Source organism: Pongo pygmaeus, chromosome 18, assembly GCF_028885625.2.
Source record: "Pongo pygmaeus isolate AG05252 chromosome 18, NHGRI_mPonPyg2-v2.0_pri, whole genome shotgun sequence".
Taxonomy (NCBI): Eukaryota; Metazoa; Chordata; class Mammalia; order Primates; family Hominidae; genus Pongo; species Pongo pygmaeus.
The window spans coordinates 26,792,064-26,807,927 of record NC_072391.2 but is presented as its reverse complement, the minus strand read 5'-3'; the positions used below and the strand labels follow the sequence as shown (position 1 = coordinate 26,807,927).

The 15,864-nt window shown below is 42.7% G+C and overlaps 1 protein-coding gene across 2 annotated transcripts in view; it reads right to left on the bottom strand.

The window, feature by feature from the left end:
* PRKCB (protein kinase C beta) overlaps window positions 1-15,864 on the bottom strand; it is a 386,071-nt gene that overhangs the window by 47,043 nt on the left and 323,164 nt on the right. For both annotated transcript variants that reach the window (XM_054454155.2, XM_054454154.2), the window contains exons 11-12: window positions 3,849-3,940; window positions 1,629-1,691 (exon numbers count right to left, since the gene is read on the bottom strand). In XM_054454155.2, the coding sequence (XP_054310130.1) occupies window positions 1,629-1,691; window positions 3,849-3,940 (155 nt within the window). The remainder of the gene's footprint in view (window positions 1-1,628; window positions 1,692-3,848; window positions 3,941-15,864) is intronic.

Below are 15,864 nucleotides of genomic sequence, written 5' to 3'. Positions count from 1 at the left end.
AAGTAGGAATGGCAGGGACTTTGTGCCCTCAGAATAAGATCATCCTTTCCCCTATAGATTCTGTATCACCACTTCAGGTTTGACTAAAAGCCCCAGGACTCTGAAAGCCTCTGACAAGGTCCCCACTTCCCATGCCTCCATCCTACCAGCACCCCATAGCCTGGCTTCCGCTATCTGCCTTGTACTTACCAGGTCTAATCTTAACATGCCTGTTTTTTTTTTTTTTTTTTTTTTTTTGGAGACAGGGTCTCACTGTGTCACGCAGGCTGGAATGCAGTAGTATGATCATAGCTCATTGCATCCTTGAATTCCTGGGCTCAATTGATCCTCCCACCTCAGCCTCCTGAGTAGCTAGGTCTATAGGTATGCACCATCACACCTGGCTAATTTTGTTTTATTTTTAGAGATGTGGGCTGCACTATGTTGCTTAGGCTGTTCTGGAGCTCCTAGCTTGAAGCATTCCTCCTGCCTTGGCCTCCCAAAGTGTTGGGATTACAGGTGCTAGCTACCGTGCCCGGCCCCCTCATGCCTTTTAATCCCATATCCCGCAGTTAAGGCAAAAGGCCCAGGACTCTCAAGTCACCCCTAAGTCTCCAGGCCCTCATCAACATGCTCTCTACAGAATGAGAGAGAACCCTCCAACAGCCAGTGTACACCAGCACCCTCCCCTGCTTGATTTATCTACATAGTACTTATCACTACTTGGTAGACTAGTTTTTATGATTCACTTGTCTATCTCCCACCATGAGAAAGATAAACTTCACAGGGGCAAGGGGTTTCATCTGTTTTATTCACTTCTGTATGCCCACCACCCAGAAGAGTGCCTAGTATATAGTAGGATTTGATAAATATGTGTCAAACACATGAATGGAAGAGACTTTTGTGGTTCTTCATAATCTTTGAAATAGACCCCCACCCGTGCCAAGTGCTATTTGGAAGCCTCATACTTTGCAGCCTCTCTTGCATAACAAACCAGCCCAAGCCTGCACTGGCTATGCCATTTGCATCGATGTAGTACAAGGAGAATTGTACGCCCTGGACTCGCTGACAAATAGCAGCCTCGGGTGCAATCGTCTGCCTTGCATGAAATATAAAATGGTATGACTCATGCAGCTATGATCATCCATTTGCTCCTCCAAAAACCAGCAAATGCCAAGTCCTGAACTTAATCCTGTCTTTCAGGGCAGCCACTCAGAGATCCATTTCCAAGTTGTAGTTACATAGCAGAAAAAAATAAATAAATAAAAAATGTTTCATAATAATGTGATCCATCACATTCTGCCAGCCAAAATTCTTTGCCTGCTCCTCAAATGTAGGGTCCACAAGCAAGAGAAAGAAGTACTGGGGTCCTCTTTGTGAGTCTCCTCTTAGAGCAAACGGTCTCCTGTTTGAGGCTCTGAACCATCATTTGTGACACAGTCCATCGAGATTTTCTACCACCACATAGAGCTGCCCAAACTTTGCCAGGGCAGTGGGCGATGCTGCCTGGCAGAACACATGCCCAAGTTAGTTCTGGAGGATTCCTCCCCCACCGCGGATTCTAATTTTAAAAGCAGCTGAAGAAAGAGGCAGGGCAGGGAGGAGCTGAGGGAGATGAAGAGATGGAAAGTACAGCAGTGTTCACTTACCGGTAAATGATGCCCTTACTCTGTAAGAAGAACAGACCGATGGCAATTTCTGCAGCGTAAAATCTGAAATTAAAAAAAAAAAAAAAAAGTGATGGAGAAACTCAGGGACACCATATGCTTGGCAATGCTCAAAATTCAATACAGTATTGAACTAGGTGCGGGGCATTAAAAAACCCCTGGATGGTCAGCTATATAGCTTATAAAGTGCTGAGAGTACGGATGGATTCAAAGGGTGGTTTAGAGGGTGATGGGGTTGCCTTAAGGACAAACTGGGGGTAGGCAGAAGTTCAACAATTGTATAGTGGAGAGGGGGACACGGGATATGATGAACTGGGTGAAGGATTATAGTTTCACTAGCTGGGCAACAGAGTGAGACCTTGTCTCTACTAAAAATAAAAGAAAAATATAACTGGGCGTGGTGGCACATGCCTGTGATCCCAGCTACTTGGAAGGCTGAGGCAAGAGGATTGCTTGATCCCAGGTGATCAAGGCCGCAGTGAGCTATGATCAGGGCCAGTGCATTCCAGTCTGAGCAACACAGTGAGACCCTGTCCCCCACCCCCCCAAAAAAGAGAGAATTATACTTTCAGACTATATAGCAAGTTAAATTATCTTAACAATAGCAGCTAACATCTGTTGAAGGTTTACCATCTGCCTAGCACCATTTTAGGCATTACCTGACTTAATCCTAATAACAATCCTGTAAGGTAGGTCCTACTAGTATCTCCCCATTCCTCAAATGAGGAAACTGAGGGTTAGAGAGGTTAACTTGGGCAAGTTACATAGTGGATGAATGGCGCAGTTGGAATAAGAAACAACATCTGTCTAAAGTATAACCTCTTATTGAAGGTCAACCCAGAAAGAAAGAGGTTTTGAGAGAACTGGGAAGCCCAGTTATGCCACAAAGGTTGGGCAGCACTTTGGGGAACTATGTAAAGTGTCTTGACATGTCTTGTGTGACAATGGAATTAAAGCCTGTGGTCAATTAGATGTTAGAAGTAAAAGCAAAGCTAGTCCTATTAGAGTCATGCCAGGAGATATGAATGGCTAGATTTGGAAGCACAAGAATAATGCAAATCCTATCAGAACATAGTGCTCACAACCTGTCCAGGTGGGAGGACACGGGGCAAGTTGAACTGGGTAGGAGCCACTGAGCCTCTGGTATGACAAGGTGGGGTTCTAGATGAGCTCTGGGGGCTCTCTGGAGAGGCAATAAGATCTTAGCAAACTCCCCAGGAGAGGTTATCATTGCTAATTCCTATAACTTGCCATGTTCCTAAGCAGGAGAGTGACATGATGAAATGTGTGTTCTAAAAAGAAGAGACTGTAGCTGCCTTTTGAACTAAAGGGGATGGAATTGACTCAGCAGAGGAAACACATTTCCAACAACCCAGAATCAGTCTCCCCATCCCAGGAACCACAGACCATTGCCACTGAGCACCTTGATCCTTCACCCCCGTGGAGTGAAGGCATCTAAGAGGGAGAGTGGTATAAGATAAAGAACATGGGCAAAGAAAAACCGGGGTCAGAATTCGGGGACTACTTCTCACTAGCTCCATGATTTTGAGCAAGCTTTCAAAACCTTGCATCTCCATTTCCTTATTTGTAAAGCAGGGATGGTAGCATTTCCCTCCCAGAGTTATTCTCAGGGTTAAGTGAGACGATGTTTGTTAAGCACTTAGGGCCTGGCTCATAGTAAGTTCTCAATAAATATTAGCAAATGGACACATAAAATCTACAATGATAATCCCCAAGGAAGATATGGGGCCTTTCTAAGCAGTCAGGGACATGAATTAGAAATAAAGAAATAGCTGTGGTTTTAGAGCTTTGAGTTTTGTTTTATTTTTAGGAGAGACTACAGCTGTGCGCCACCATGCCCAGCTAAGTTTTTTATTTTTTATAGAGACGAGATCTCGTCATGGTGCCCAGGCTGGCCTCTAACTCCTGAGCTCAAGTGATCCTCCAACCTCAGCCTCCCAAAACACTGAGATTGCAGGTATTAGCCATGGTGTCTGGCTGAGCTTCAGGTTCTTAGGTGGTGTCAGGAAAAAAAGAAGCATCTTATATTAAGCAGAACACCTTTCTTCCCTGGCTAAATATTTTTTCAAAAAGATGCCCGAGGTGTTTAAAAATCCCTCTTTGGCAAAAAAACACCCTCAAAGGAACCACTAACCTATCCATTTATCCCAAGGAGAAAGCACAGCACTAGTTCTCACTTACACAGCATGGGGCTCCTTGAACCGGCCGACTTGCTGGATGTGATACATGAGGTCGCCCCCATTCACGTACTCCATCACAAAGTACAGGCGGTCCTGGAAGAGGACAGCAAACAGCAACATTAGCATCCTGTAGCTTCCGGGGCTCCAAATGGACAGTGGGGGAAGAGCTGGAATTTATGATGAAAACTACCAGGACTCTCTGACAGATCCCTGTTTGCTGAGCTTCCTGTTTCCCCAAGGGTAACGTTTGTGTCACTGGAACTACGCAAGCGAGCATAGGTGATACACAGATAATTTTTTTCATTAATAATTACAACTTTGGCCAGGCACGGTGGCTCACATCTGTAATCCCAGCACTTTGGGAGGCTGAGGTGGGCAGATCACCTGAGGTCAGGAGTTCAAGGCCAGCCTGGCCAACATGGCAAAACTCCGTCTCTACTGAAAAAAAAAAACAAAATACAAAAATTAACGAATCGTGGTGGCAGGCACCTGTAATCCCAGCTACTCGGAAGGCTGAGGCAGGAGACTCACTTGAACCCGGGAGGGGGATGTTGCAGTGAGCCATGATCATGCCACTGCACTCCAGCCTGGGTGACAGAGTAAGACTCCATCTCAAAAATAATAATAATAATAATTACAAGTTTATATTTGTTTTTGCTGGAAAATATAATCAGCATATTAATCTTGTGACTTAACTGATATTACTGTTTAGGATAAGGCTGATTTTAACAAAAAGTGGAAAATATTAAGTAAATAATGTTACAGGTGATAGGTAGCTGTAGTAGCCAGCCTTTATGATGCTCCCCCCGCCCACAGTGATTTTTCAATCTCTTGGTATTTATGTTCCTGTGTAGTACCTTCCCCTAATGAATAGGACTGACCTGTGTAACCCATTGGATATTGCAAAAATGACAACGTATGACTTCCAGGAGTAGCGCATAAAAGACCTACAACTTCCACCCTGCCCTCTCTCAGATCACTTGCTTTTTGGGAAGCCTGCCGCCATGCCATGAGGATGCTCAAGCAGTACTATGGAAAGGTACATTTGGCAAAGAACTGAGGCCTCCTGCCAGCAGCCAGCACCAACTCCAGTCCTGTGAGAGAATCACCTTGGAAACAGATCCTTCACCCGAGACAAGGCTTCATCAGATGACTAAAATTCCAGCTGGCAATCTGACTGCAGCTTCCTTTGAGACCCAGAGCCAGATCAACTAGGTAAAGCATTCCCAAATTCCTGCCCCACAGAAACTGAGATAATAAATGCTTATTGTTGTTTTAAGCCGCTGAATTTTGAGGTACTCACCAATAGATAACACAGTGGCTACCAAAATCAAAAAGATGAATTATCAAGGTTTGAAAAACAGTAACCTAGGAAGGCATGTCCAGAAGTAAAAGAATTGGGGCCAGAAAAAAATCTGTGTCCTAATCAGGGAAGTTTTTCAGCATGTCTTTCAAGGGATATTGTGAACTTCTTCAAGTCAGGGGCTATGCCCTTCTTGGCTGTGTAAGCCCTGTTTCTGATAGCACAGCTAGTACATAGCAGGTGCCCAGAGAGTGAAAGGGCACAAGCTTTGGTGCCAAAGACACTTCATTTGGAAATCCAGCTCTGTCTCTTAATAGCTGGATGTATTTGGAGAAGTTATGCAACACCTGGGTTTCCTTGTCTGTCAAAAGGAGATAATAGTAGAACCTCAGTGATGTTGCGGGATTAAATAAGTCAGATGTGTGTTTTGGCCCTTGGGCAACACCAATATGTGACTCGCTTCTCTCCTTCCATCAGAGGGTGTTTGCTAAATGAATGAATGAATCACTTTATCCCTTCTTAGAGACTTCTGCTTGGGTGAAATCTCTCCTTTACGCTACATTCCTTTGGCTTGCAATGGCAGAGTCTGCGCTAACGAATTTGGGAACTGAAGTCCCTCTTATGTTCTCAGCCTAAAAAAGTCACTTCCTCTAACCCACCCAATCTAAATTAGGTCTGCCGTTATACTCTTTCATGAAAGCCTGTGGGCTTTTTTCTTTTCTTTTCTTTTTTTAATCTCTGACCACATCATAATTTGTTAATTATATTTTGAACTTGATGGTTATTTATTTCATCTATCTATTCAAGTAAAAACAAATTTATAGAGTCCTACTAGGTACCAGGTTATAGATGGGTGCTGAGGATAGAGCAGTGAACAAAACCAACAAAAATTCCTGGCCTTTGTCTTTCATTCTAGCAGGTAGACACAGATAAAGACAATAAATGCTAAACATAATAAATAAACTATATAGAATGTTAAAAGATAGCCAGGCACAGTGGCTCGCGCCTGTAATCCCAGCACTTTGGGAGACTGAGGCGGGCAGATCTCCTGAGGTCAGGAGCTCGAGACCACCCTGGCTAACATAGTGAAACTCTGTCTCTACTAAAATATAAATACAAAAATTAGCTGGGCATGATGGTGTGCGCCTGTAGTCCCAGCTACTCGAGAGGCTGATGCAGCAGAGTTGCTTGAACCTGGGAGGTGGAGGTTGCAGTGAGCCAAGATCACACCACTGCACTCCAGCCTGGGCAACAGAGTGAGACTCTGTCTCAAAAAATAAATAAATAAAAAAAAATAAAAATAGAAGGTTAAAAGATTAAAAAGTGCCGCGAGGGAGAAACAGAGCAAAGTATGGAGGATTGGGAGTACCAGCTGGATGAGATGGAGAAAGGAGTTCCAGTTTCAATAAAGTATTCAGGATAATCTTATTTAGAAGGTGATCCTTCAGCAAAGACTTGAAGGAGATGACGAAAGCAGCTATGCAGGTATCTAGAGTGAGAGCTTACCAGCGGAGAAACAGGCTGTGCAAAGCCCCTGAGGCTAAAGCACACCTCATGTGCTTGGAGAAGAAAGAAGAAGGGGGACAGGGTAGGAGATGAGCCCAGGGCAGTGCTGAGGGACTCATCATGTAAGGTCACGTAGGCTAATACAAAGGTTCGGGGTCTCACTCTGAAAGAAACAGACTAATGCCAAATGTGACTGAACGTTCCACAAATCCAGGAACCATGTAAAATTTGTTTACCACTGTGTACCAACAGCCCAGCACCATGCCTGGCCAAAGCCAGCCATCAATACACATTAATCAAGTGAATAAATGGGTGATCCTCAAGGCAGCAGGAGTTACTGAGTCTCCAAAGCACCATTCATACAGTCAGAAGGTTGGAATCAAAGCACTGGCTCCACGTTTTCTGACTACTGGGGAGGCTTGGGAAGACCATTTCATATCCCTGAGCCTTGATATCTTCATTTATAAAATGAGTATAACATATTCGATAATCTCTAACAGACTGAGGGGCTGGAATGAAACATACACAGGGCTGCAAACTGTAAATGTGATGAAAATGAGATGTCCTGGCAACACTGCCTGAGTATTGAAGCCAGACGAGTGTTTTCCAAACTCGAGTTGTATCTCACTTTAATTGATGATTGAATCAATTTGGTGGGTCATGATCAACTTAAAAAAAAAAAAAAGAATAGAAAAAAGAGGTCAGGCATGGTGGCTGGCTCCTGTAATCCCAGAACTTTGGCACGGCCGAGGCAGGAAGATCACTTGAGGCTAGGAGTTTGAGAACAGCCTGGGGATCATAGCAAGACTCTGCCTCTACCAAAAAAAAAAAAAAAATTAGTCGGGCATGGTGGTGAGCACCTGTAGTCCCAGCTACTCGGGAGGCTGAGGCAAGAGGATCGCTTGAGCCCAGGAGTTCAAGGCTATGGTGAGCCATGGTGGTGCCACTGTACTCCTGCCCGGGCAACAGAGTGAAACTGTCTCAAAAAAAAAAAAAAAAAAAAAAAGAAGAAGAAGAAGAAGAAAGAAAAATGATGAAATGATGAAATGGAAATTATCAGTGCATGCTGCACAGAACACCACTAAGTACTTTTTGCGGAATATATGTTTTGGTTATATTTATATGTTGCTATGGCTGAGTCACAGTGTAAAAGGTGACTTGCTGTCAAAAGTTGCAAAGCTATTGTGAGGGGCTATAAAACCAGGAGGAGGTGGTGGGAAAGTGAAGCAAAGATTTCACCTTTTAAGTCAATACAGTATTTGAAGTCTTGTGGCACTACTTACTAACTGCAACACTGAGCAGTTATTTAATCTAATTTTGGGCTTTCTCTTCACCTGTAGACGGGACATTTTTCACTTGCCCACAGAACATTAAACAAGGACACATATGTAGAGTGTCTAACATGATGCTGGCCATATAACAAACCTTTAATTCACCATTTAAAAAAATCTTCCATACAGCACATAGAACTTTATCTTATATGTAACAGTCATATGTGCATTTATCAAATGTGGGAGTGCCTAATAATTATAACAACAACAATAATGAAATTAAGCCCTCTTGGGTACTTACTACGTGATGAGCTGAATGCTTTACATATTTTGTCTCACTTGTCCCTCTACAAAACTCAATGTGACAAGTATAATCATTCTCTTTCTTCTAAAGAGGAGAAAGTTGAAGCTCAGAAAAGGTAAGTAACTTGCCAGTGGTCTCTCAGCTGATAAGTTGCTGCAAAGCCAGGGTCTGAACCTTAGGCATTTGGTTCCAGACTCTACACTCTCAACCCCTCATGATGCTGCCTCCAGTGGGTACATCTTGTGTGAAAGGTTCTGAGCTAGACATTGTATGGATGTGTGGATGTGTCCTCCCCTCAAAGAGCTTCCAGTCCAAGAGGGGAGAGAAGGAACATGGAGATTTAGCGGTACATCAAGACAGAAGCTGGCAGGTTACAGGAGAGCACAAGTTAACCAATTTTTCTTTTTTTTTTTCTGAGGCAGAGTCTCACTCTGTTGCCCAGTCTGGAGTACAATGGCGTGATCTCTGCTCACTGCAGCCTCAACCTCCCAGGCTTAAGTGATCCTCCTGCCTCAGCCTCTCCAGTAGCTGGGACTACAGGTGCACACAACAACCACACTTAGCTGATTTTTGTATTTTTTGTAGAGACAGAGTTTTGCCATGTTGCCCACACTGACTAATTTTTAGAAAATGGTTTTTATTTCTCAGACCAATACCACTTCACCCTCTCAACATGTCTAATGAGAAAAGGAGGTGAAATTATCACTTATGTTCTCAGGGTCCAAGGCATAGGAGATTTGCCAAAAGGTCACATACAAGTTGGTAATGCAGACGGTAAGCCAGAACTGCCAACACCCAGCCCCTGGTTCTTTGGCTTTTTTTTTTTTTTAATAGAAAACAAGCCTAAAAATAGCATCTGTCTTTGCTGCACGTTGAAGAGAACCAAAACACTTGCTTTTAAAAATTATTTTTAAAGCTAGCAGATGGCATTGGCCACAGACAGAGAAGTAAGTGAGAGAGAGATTTCACTTGCTTGCTTTCTGCTTGGAAGAACTCGGCTTGCCCCCCAAACTCATTAGTCGGAATCCCCAAATCTGGGGATCGCTCCACTGTGGGTAAGGTCGTGTTTTGTGGTATGTTTCTACCGCTAACCATATGCAGGGAAACTCTAAGATCTATCGTCTTTGAACTGTACTGAGCATGTGGCTTCGACACACCAGCGCCTAAGCTATTAAATGTTACGGTTGGCATCTCACTGTCCTTTCATTTCTGAACAAACACTTAATGACGCCCACTCTATGCCAGGAGCAACTCTATTGCCAGAGATGTTTCTGTGGATAATCCACGGTGCCAGATGTTAAGGATTCCCAGGCGAGGGACAGGGGCCAAATAAATTTCCAAATGGCCGTGTTTCCCAAAATGGGTAGGAGATCATTTTAGGTAGTCCATGGATGTATGATGGTTTCACCTTTATGGCTTTGTATTTGTTTTAACGTATATTGTGGAAAATACAACTAAGCACTTATGCTCCTGATTTGATGGCTATTATTGCTGGAGAGGGGGAGTAAAATTCATGGAGTCATATAAAAGAAAAAGGGGGAAAGGTAGGGTAAGACCAGATTATGATGCACTGCCTAAGACCATCCACCCAAATGTGACTTGTCTCCCAACTGGCTTTAAGATCTTTACCAAGTTTGTCTGCCTCCTCTACTAAAATTGACTTATTTTTAAAAAATATTTTTATTAATTCAGTTAAAAAAACTTACACACAATTATTTTAAAATTTTTAAACTTCATACCAAAGTCATAAATGGAAATTCATCCCCTCTGTAGAAAACAAGTACATATCTGGACTGGATGCGGTGGCTCCCACCTGTAAGCACTTTGGGAGGTCAAGGTGGATAGATCACTTAAGGCCAAGAGCTTGAGACCAGCCTGGCCAACATGGTGAAACCCTATCTCTACTAAAAATACAAAAATTAGCCAGGTATGGTGACACACACCTCTAATGTCAGCTATTCGGAAGGCTGAGGCACAAGAATGGCTTGATCCCAGGATGTGGAGGTTGCAGTGAGCCCAGATTGTGCCACTGCACTCCAGCCTGGGCAAGAGTGAGACCCTGTCTCAAAAAAAAAAAAAAAAAAAAAAAAAGAAAGAAAGAAAAGAAAAAAATCTTTACTAAGTTCATCTGCCTTTTCTACTAAAATTGACTTATTTTAAAAGTATTTTTATTAACTCAGTTAAAAAAAAACTTAAACACAATTATTTTAAAAATTTTAAATTTCATACCGAAGTCATAAATGGAAATTCTTCCTCTCTGTAGAAAAGAAGTGCATATCTGGAGTCCATCATCTTTATGCAATATCCAGTCTGGCTCTGGTACATCAATCCTTTAAATGACTTATTTTAAAAATAAATGCAATGTGTTCATGTACCACCAGGTTCATCTCCCACTCCACAGTAAGCAACATCAAAATCTGGAAAACATTGTCAGAGGCAATCCAGAGCCAATCTGGAGCAGAGAAGCGAGTTTTAGAACTTTCATCGAGCGCTTATTTTTGCAAGTCATGGCATTAGGCAGGCATTAAAAGGATGAAAACCATGAATAAGGTTCAGGCTTGCCCTCAGGGAATTCAGAATCTTGGTTAAAACAAATATACAACTAATTCAAATCCTAATCTAAAATAGAATGTGGCTGGGCACAGGGGCTCATGCCTGTAATCCCAGCACTTTGAGAGGCTGAGGTGGGAGGATTGCTTTTGAGCCCAGAAGTTCCAGACCAGCCTGGGCAACATGGCAAGACACTGGCTCTACAAAAAATAAAAAAATTAGCCAGGCATGGTGGCGCACACCTGTAGCCCCAGCTACTCAGGAGGCTCAGGTGAGAGGATGGCTTGTGCCCAGGGGGTCAAGGCTGCAATGAGCAGTGATTGCACCATTGCACTCCAGCCTGGGTGACAGAGTGAGACCCTGTTTCAAATAAAAGTAAATAAATAAAATAGAATGTGATAAAAGAAAGTGCATGAGAGGCATAAAGAGTGAACTATGGGGGCTTCAGCTAACTAAATGGACCTCACGTACTGCCTCCAATTCTTACATATTATTCTCCTCCATAGCACCCTTAAATTTGCCTTTGTTCCCCATTCCTCCTATGAAATTATTGCAAAATCTTCCTTATCACCAAACTCAGTGTTTTTTGATTGGGGCTTATTTGTTGGACTCTAATATATGAAAATCAAAAAAAGTATTTCTTGCGTATCGACTTGAAGTCCAGATTGGCTCTCTCCTACTTACTCAATTTTCCAAGAAGAGCTTGTCACAGCTCAGAATTTCAACTCTCATCTTGCTGGGCTGATGAGTCTTGACTTATATTTCTATCCTCTCCCTCTCTCCTGAGCTCCAGTCAGCTCCAGCTGGCTACAGGACGTTTCTACGTGGGTGTTCCACCATCAACTCCAATTAAAAGCTCGGAAAGGCAAACTCACCATCTTTCTCTTCAAACTGGCTAGTCTGCTTGACTTTAAAGGGCTTCTTCAAAATTGTCATTGTTATTGTGATTCTTCATTACACTATTACCGCTGCCCTCTAAGCTTCAAGTGCCTTCAGGTAATTAAAAATTCCCTTTCTCCTTAATCTCTCATAATCAGTAAATAAATAAAACTAAATGTCTGTCTGTCACTACATTATGCAAAATGGTTGGCTAGAATTTCCCAAATTTGGAACATGAGTATGAGGATAGTCTGATTTAAAATGATGACAAGGTGGGAGGTGCAGAATTCACCTGGAGGTCTCCAGAGGAAGCAAGGGAATTCAAAGAGACAATCTTCCCCTAAGACAGCTGAAAGTGGAGTGTAACATGATGCCTGTGTGACTGCCAGGGGGACACTTGCCACTTTTAATCAGATACCATGAACAGAGAAAACCGACCACGTGGGCAGCTCTATGTACCATGCTCCAAGGGGAGTCGCTGCAAGAATTTGTCTATTTAATGATCTTTAATGATTTTCCAAGCTGGTCTGTGGATTCATCCTGTCTGTAAGCTGATCCCTTTATTGCTCAGAACCATCTGTTTCTCTCCAGAGAAGCTGTGTAGTGCTGTGGTTAAGAGCCCTGGTTCTGGCATCAGCTAGTCCTGGGTTCTAGTCACAGTTATACTGGATACTTGCTCTGAGACCTTGGGTCAGTTACTTAGAGTCTCCACCTTCCCAAAAGGGGGTAATGACAGGTTGTTCTTCATAGGGGTGTTGCCAAGATACATCAGATGATGCATGTCAAGTCCACGCAAACTCAAAAAGCCTTACCCAAGTAAGTGTGCCGTCAATGACGTGTTCACACACAACTTTTCCTTCCTCTGTATTTTATAGCCTTGCAATCACTGTTAGAATCAAGCAATTGATGCTCTTCTGGCTTCTTTTTTGTTTGTTTTCAGCTTTCTAAGCCTTGTCCCTCCACATAGAGGCCAAAGTTTTCAAAGGCTAGAACACCTCTATTCTTCCTCGGAATTCCACAGATCTTTGATTATTGAATGAATATGCAAAGGCCACCATCAAGAAAACAGAGAGCGTAAGGCTGTGTCTATTCTTACCTGCCCCAGCTCTATTTGCCTGGGTTGCATTTCTGATTCATTTCCTGTACTCAAGATCCTTGGATGGCTTTAGTTGGCTAAAGCACTAACACCTGCCAAGCTCTCACCAGTTTCCTCCCCTGGGAGGCAATGATGCCATGTTTGTACCACTAGGCTATAACTATGTCCTGCTTCAATCCAGTTAGTCTCCTTGGACTCAAGATGGTGCCTCTCACCTGGCATGAGCACCAATTATTCCCTCCCTGTAGATACAACACCTTTTAAAAGGTTTCTAGTGAGTTAGTAGCAGCCAATTTCCAGCTGATTGGGCCAGGAATAAACACCTGACCCAAGCTGAACCAACCAGATTCTCTTTCCCAGGACTATGATCTGAAATGCAGGGAATTTGCCAGATAGGCAAACTGCAAGGAGCTAACAAAGTCATGTTTACCAGGAGCAGGGAGAAACAAAGAAAGCAAGGACAAAGAAACCTAGAAATCTATTCTAGACTGCTTTAGGATTACAGATTCTAGCTCCTCATGAGGCCCAGGTACACCTTTGTCTTTGGGTGGTTTCTTTCCAATAAAATCCTCTTTTTTTGGTTACCTGCATAGATTGCATAGTGGTCAAGTCAGGGCTTTTAGGGCACCCATCACCTGAATAAGGTACATTGCATGCATTAACTAATTTCTCATCAACAATCCTCTCCAGGCTGGGTGCGGTGGCTCATGCCTGTAATTCCAACACTTTGGGAGGCTGAGGTATGGGGGCTACTTGAGCCTAGGAATTTGAGACCAGCCTGAGCAACATAGGTCTCAACCCCATCTCTACAAAAAAATTTTAAAAAATTAGTCAGGCTTGGTGGTGCATGCCTGTGGTCCCAGCTACTCGGGAAGTCAAAGCAGGGGGATCACTTGAGCCCAGGAGGTCCAGGCTGCAGTAAGCCATGATTATACCACTGCACTCCAGCCTGGGTGACAAAGGGAGATCCTGTCTCAAAAAAAAAAAACAAAAAAAAAGTCTTCTCTGTTTTTTTGGAGCTATTGGAGCCAGTTTGGTGGAGGGCAGGGGAAGGGGGGTTCTGTTTCTTACAACTTGATCATTGCTGACTGAGACAACAGCCAGAGCCACCTGCAGCAATGCCCTTAAGTCCAACCATATCCTTGGGTACTGCTGCCAGGGACATTCTCGGGGCTCATTCTTGGGCCATCAGGGGTCCACTCTACAAGTGGGAATCATCTTCACCCCCTCCCTGTCTTCTCTTGCATTCTGAATTGACGTTCCTCCCAGCATGCCTTGCAACTGAGTTATTGCTGGGCCATGGCAGCAAATTTGGGGAGGAAGTAACTTCTGTCCTTCAATGACTCATAAAATCTAATTCTATTTAAAAAAAAAAAGAGGTGCATATGTTCAATTGAAAAGAAAACAGTTAAAATAGATGTTTTGCTAAAGAAACTTAACTGCCTGTGCCCACTGGCAGTTGGGAAATTGCATGAATGTGCCGGGCTGACAATTGTCCCTGAGAAAAACTGCAAAAGGAATGGAAGAAACATAATTCTTTTGTGCCTATGCAGCAAGGTGCACCTCCAGTCCAGCTCTAATAATGCCGGCAACCTCCATTTCATGTTTATTATAGTCACCATCTCTTTTAATCCTCCCTGATTATGCCCACTTTAAAGATGATGAAATCCATATTCAGAGCTGTTAAGTGACTTCCTAGAGGTCATCTAGCAAGTAATCACAGATCCAGATTCACCTGACTGTGGAGTACAGGCTTATTATCCCTTTGTGCTTCTAGGACAATTTGCCCAAACCATCTAATGAGCAAATCTCTGAAAACTCAACCCCCTTCTGGGAGCTTTTGCATCTATTTGGATATTAACTTTGCCATCTTGTGGTACATTAAAAAAAACTTAAACAGCTATATTATAACTACTTCTGAAATGATGTGAGTTCAAAAAGAAGGCACTTACCCACAGACCCCTCCCTAAATCAAATCAATATTTTGATTTGTTTATGCCCCCTTCTGATTCTTTTCCATGTGAATATTCAATTTTAACACACTTAAAATAACATCTTAAATAGGATTTAATATCCTACATTTTCTGTTAACACCGTGCTGTGCATATGTTTGAAAGATATTTTTATTCCAATATAAGATTATTTCTGATGTAACTTTGCTTTTTTAAATAAATTTTTAAAAATCAAATTTATATCATTTAAAAATTGATTTTTAAAAAATGGTTTTGTACATTGCTGGTTGTCTCTTTCACTTTTATCCAGTATTTTGGCCACTTTTGAGATTTTTTAGAAGTCTATTAAGAATCTTTTATCTTTAAAATTCTAAGTCTCTAGAAAGAAAAACATCAAATTTACAGCATGTTATATTGGATTTGTCTCTTTTTTTTTAAAGGTAGCTGATTCAAAAAGAATTCTGGGTCACAAAATACAAAATGACAATCCACCGGGGCGACACCGGCCTCCTCGCTGTTCCTCAAACACGCGGAGCATGCTCACGCCGCGGGCATTCACACTCACTCTTCCTGCTGCCTGGAACACTCTGCCCCCAGATAGCCACATGCCCCGCTCCCTTGCTTGCCCTGGTCTCTGCTCAGATGTCATCCTTATCAGAGAGACCTTCCTTGATGATCCTATCAAAAATAGCATCTCTCTGCCCCAATCCATCCATCTCCATCCTCTTTACTTTGTGTCATTATTATAGTTTATTATCAGTTTCCCCCAAGAGAATGTAAATTCCAAAGAAACAGGGACTTTATCTGTTTTGTACCTCATCATGGTGATGCTATGGGGCCTGATACAATTATTTCAATGAATAAGTCTTTGTTGAAATAATCAATAAGCATTAGTGCCCTCTGTATACAGGCAGTAATGCCCTTTTAGGGATATGGCCTATTCCAGCTCCACTGCCTCCTCTGAAGCCCTGCTCTGCAGATCCAGGCCATGCAATGCTAGAAAATGAGCAGGAGCCAGATGACCATTTTCAAGGACATCCCCAGAAAGAGGTGTCACCTTCCTGCTCATTTTAGTCATGATAACCATGGTTTGCCTCATGTATATGCAGTGCTCCCTAAATTTTAATAATCATTCCCATGGATAAAATCTTATCTA